At 44.6% G+C, this 4299-nt stretch overlaps 1 protein-coding gene across 1 annotated transcript; it reads left to right on the top strand.

Moving 5' to 3' along the window:
- Positions 1 to 2130: 2130 nt before the first annotated feature.
- Positions 2131 to 2808, top strand: Diras3 (DIRAS family GTPase 3). Its single transcript, XM_026409013.1, has one exon. The coding sequence runs from the start codon at positions 2131 to 2133 to the stop codon at positions 2806 to 2808; it is 678 nt and encodes a 225-aa protein (XP_026264798.1).
- Positions 2809 to 4299: the final 1491 nt, after the last annotated feature.

Here is a 4299-nt window from a genome sequence, read left to right as displayed (position 1 = left end):
ATCCATTATTCACTTCAAGTTAGTTAATTTTTGCATAAGAGACTATGTTTGGCATTTAGGGTGTTTTGTTTCGTCGATTAGGTTTTGTTTGGTTCTTTCTTTTCATTTTCTGTCTATGGGTGTCCAATTTCCCAAGCACCACTTGCTTATAGTTTCTTGCTTACTGGATTGAATTGCCTTTCAACCTTGGTGGAAAGTTAGTCATATTTGAATGGACCAACCAATTCTTTATGGGCCTTCTGTATTATTGATCTGTGAATCCCTCTACTAATATTACTGTCGTGATTATTAACACAGTGTAAGCTTTTGTGTCACATACCGTGATAGTTCCTACGTCTTTTTTCCAAGGTATTTTAATCATTCTAGGCACTGAACCTTACCACGTAAATTTTAGAAAAAGCTCATCTACAAAGGACCCACAGAGAATTTGGACAAGAATTGCATTAAACCTATAGATGAATTTAGAATCGACATCTTTACTAAATTGAGTCTTTTAATTCAAGAACGCATTGTCTTTCCATGCAGTTCTTTGATTTCATTAGTATTCTTTTAATTTATAAATCCTTTATGGAAGGGACCATGTGAAAAGGAATTTAACCGGCCTCAAATCTGATGCATAATTATTCCAGACCCCTCCCCCATGATAGAGACCCCTCAACACCGGAAAGCTGACAGAAGCTGACTGACGCCTCGCTGTGAACTATGGGATGAGCCATTCAGGTGTAGGGGACGCTGTGGAGACTCTCCTCTCAGTTAGCCCCTCACATTCCTGTTTCCACCCCCCAGCACGGTATGCCAAATGGACCCTCCCAGTCTATGCACCCTCAGGCTTTAGTGAAAAGCTCCGACCGAATCCAACAGTTGTTCCGGGGTTTTCCTGGAGCCACCAGGACCACTGGTTCTCCGGGGCTTCTCTGAGCACCCAACTAATTGCTGCATCCGCCTCCTTGAGGAGCAAATTTGTCTCTAGCTTGCTTGGTCGGAACCTTGGGGGAGAGGTAAAGTATTTTCCGCCCTTTTCCTTTTTTTGTTTTTTTTTTTGCGAGGCTTTTGCGGGGGGGGGACTCGGAGGTAAAGTGTTTTCGGGCAAACCAGCCTGGGTTGTTGGTGGGTAGTAATCAGTTGGCGAGTTGTCCCGGGAGTGGGCGCAATCCGTAGATGTCCTTTGTAATGATTGAGAATGTACCAAACTGGGCTTTCAGACCTCTGCGAGCTCCCAAGGTCCCGGTCGACACCTTTCAGCCCTCCTACCGACCGTACCCTGGATGGCGCATCTCGACTGGACTGATTGGTGTCACTCATATTTGGCGATGAGAAACTAGCAATTTTTAAAACAGAAGAAAGGTTTGATAAATAAGTATGCTCGCGCGTATACCAAAGACTTAACAAGTGTTCATTATTACAGACTCTGGTTCCGTGCTCGGGAAATGAAAGTGGCGTGGTGTAGTGGGAGAGAGAATTAAAATGGGTGTGAGAGTGTGTGGCCGGCAACCGGAAAACTAAGGCGTCATGCGTTTTCTCTGACCCGTGAGTACGGCGCACTGGGGTCTACCTGACCTCGCGGTGTGTGCGCGCCTCTCCAGGTACCTCGCTGGACTCTGCGCACTTCACTTTGCAGTGGTCTGAATGCTAGCGGTCACCTGCATATTTCGCGGCTGTCTCAGCTCCGCCTATAGTCGAGGAATTGAGGTTTGAGTGTTTCTCCAAAAGCTACGGTAAGGATTAAGTAAAACAATTTAAGGAGAAAACAAAAGCTAGATCTTTGCACTTTAGGTGCAAAATAGGTCCTCTATATATTCCTTGCAGGTCCAACAGCCCACACCAACCCAAGTCTCCGTTTATAATGTGTTTGTTTGCCCCCCGAAACAGGACTGGGAATTTTCTTCCTGCAGTGAGCACTTCAGAGTGCAAAACGGCACAGAGTGAACCTTCCCCAGGGTCCCAGTGGAGCAGCTGATTAGACTTTCTGACACTCATATCTCTCTCTCTCTCTCTCTCTCTCTCTCTCTCTCTCTCTCTCTCTCTCTCTCTCTCCTCCCTCCCTCCCTCCCCCCGCTCCCTCCCACTTCTCTCTTCCCCACCCTCCCCTGCCCTTCATAGGCTTCTCCCACCAGCGGCTAAGTTGCAACCATGGGCAATTCCTGCTTTGGCTTCAAGGAACGTGTGCTGCAGCGCCTGCAGCTTCTGCCCGCCCTGCTGATAATTCGCATCTTTCTGCCACACCGAAAGGTCAAAGATTTCCGTGTGGTGGTAGTCGGGTCCGCTGGAGTGGGCAAGAGCACCTTGGTACAGAGGTGGGTGCGCGGCACCTTTCGCGATTCATATTTGCCGACGATTGAAGATACCTATCGCCAGCTAGTGGGCGGCCAGCGCCGCATGGGCGTGCTGCAAATCACCGATGCCACCGGCGGCCAGCGCTATCCTGGTCTGAAGCGCATGGCCATTGCCAGGGGCCATGCCTTTATCTTGGTCTACTCAGTCACCAGGAAGGAAACCCTCGAGGAGTTGAAGCCCTTCTATGAGCTGATCCGCGAGATCAAAGGAAGCAACCTGCATAAGTTCCCTATTGTGCTGGTGGGCAACAGAAATGATGAAGGCCCCAGAGAGCTGGCCCTGGCGGATGGTGCTGCCTGCGCGCAGGAGTGGAATTGCGCCTTCATGGAGACCTCGGCCAAGGAAGACATCAACGTCCAAGAGCTGTTCCGCATGCTTCTGTACCACAACAACAAGCCCACTACCTGCCTGGAGAAGAAATCCCGAATGACCCGGGCCATCGAGAAGATGCTTGACAAGTACATGGTCATGTGAGCCCTGACCTCCGCAGCCTAACCTTCTTATCCTGTAGTGTGCAGAAAACATGGACTAATCCCAGTGTAATGTGTCCCAAGTGCATCATTGATTTCTGTGCTGTGACCTGGACTGTAACAACTAGACATCAATAAATGTACACAAGTTGATAAGTTTTATTTTTCCCAGGCAAGAGAATTCAATTATGAAAGCATTGGTACTTGAGCAGGAGGAGGGAAAAATAAAAAGAAGCACCACGTATTAAAAATAAGACTGTAACTGTTGTAACTGTTATTGTGTATTATTTGTAAACATTTCAAGTCCCGTAAATGCCTAATCATATCTTTCCATTGTGTATATAATCATTAAGAAATGTGTTCTGCAACAAAAGCCTTGGAAAATTGCTGTGAATCGGGATATACTGAACATGAAAAAATGAACATTCTGTAGTTGAACACTGAGACTAGGAACAGAGAAAATTGTAAAAGTGAAACTTGCTCCTCAAAGATGTGCTGATTGTCATTTACAAATGTTCAGCAATTTTAAAAGTGTGCAAAAATTCCTTGACTTAATAAAGCTTCTCGTGTATGCAACTGGCTGTAAGAATTTCTTTCTCAACAGAAAAGTGATCATTGCATTAAAATTTAAACCACATCTGTTAAAGGTTTCTAATAAGAACTTCACACATGAATGCCTCTGCCCTCTTGAATTAGCTACTGGGAGAGGGAGGGGTTGAAGGGGGTCCCTGCAGGGCAAAGCTGTTTTGTATCCAAAACCTTCCCTGGACTGATACCCAGAACATCTTGAAGAAGATTCTCACTGTGTTGCTGTCTCAGAGGAAGCAGATGCAAAGCAAACCTCAGTGTGCTGTTGCCTCAAAAGTCTTTGCTCAGGAAATATTGACTATAGAGAATGGGGAGGAAGATGGGGGTTGGAGGGGGGGAATGGGTGGGATTTGAAAATTTTCTGCAGAAGAGAGCTTTAGAAATAATTACATTGGGATAAAATTTTTGGAGGGAATACATAAATACACGTATCTTTGGTAAGCTTTTTTTTTTTTTTTTCCAGTGTGGAGGAGGTGAAAGAGATGCTCTTTATCTTGTGAATTTTTTTCACACTATTATTGAACGAATAGCTATTGAACAATTTCTGAATAGAAACACATAATTCTCTATAATGGGAAGCAGCACACTGTTGGGAAGGGCTTATAAACATACACAGAGTGACAGTTTTGAGCTTAGAAAACAAGTGACTTGTTTTCAAATAATCAATTGTTTAAGGTTTTCCCCATTTACTTTCTTAGCAATTATTCTCAACTACTAGAAATTACCTAAGTGACTCTACCACATTGGTTTTTATGAACTCTATAAAAAAAATTCTTAACTAAAGCCCTTAATATAGTAACTCCATTTCTAAAAGAAAATACTCAAACTTGGCTATTTTCCAGAATTTTCCTTGAAAACTATCGAATTCGTTGTTGCCCTTTATAGATGAACAAAGGGATTACTAAGG

The sequence above is a fragment of the Urocitellus parryii genome, chromosome 11 (assembly GCF_045843805.1).
Source record: "Urocitellus parryii isolate mUroPar1 chromosome 11, mUroPar1.hap1, whole genome shotgun sequence".
NCBI classification, from domain to species: domain Eukaryota; kingdom Metazoa; phylum Chordata; class Mammalia; order Rodentia; family Sciuridae; genus Urocitellus; species Urocitellus parryii.
This window is presented reverse-complemented; position numbering and strand designations above follow the sequence as displayed.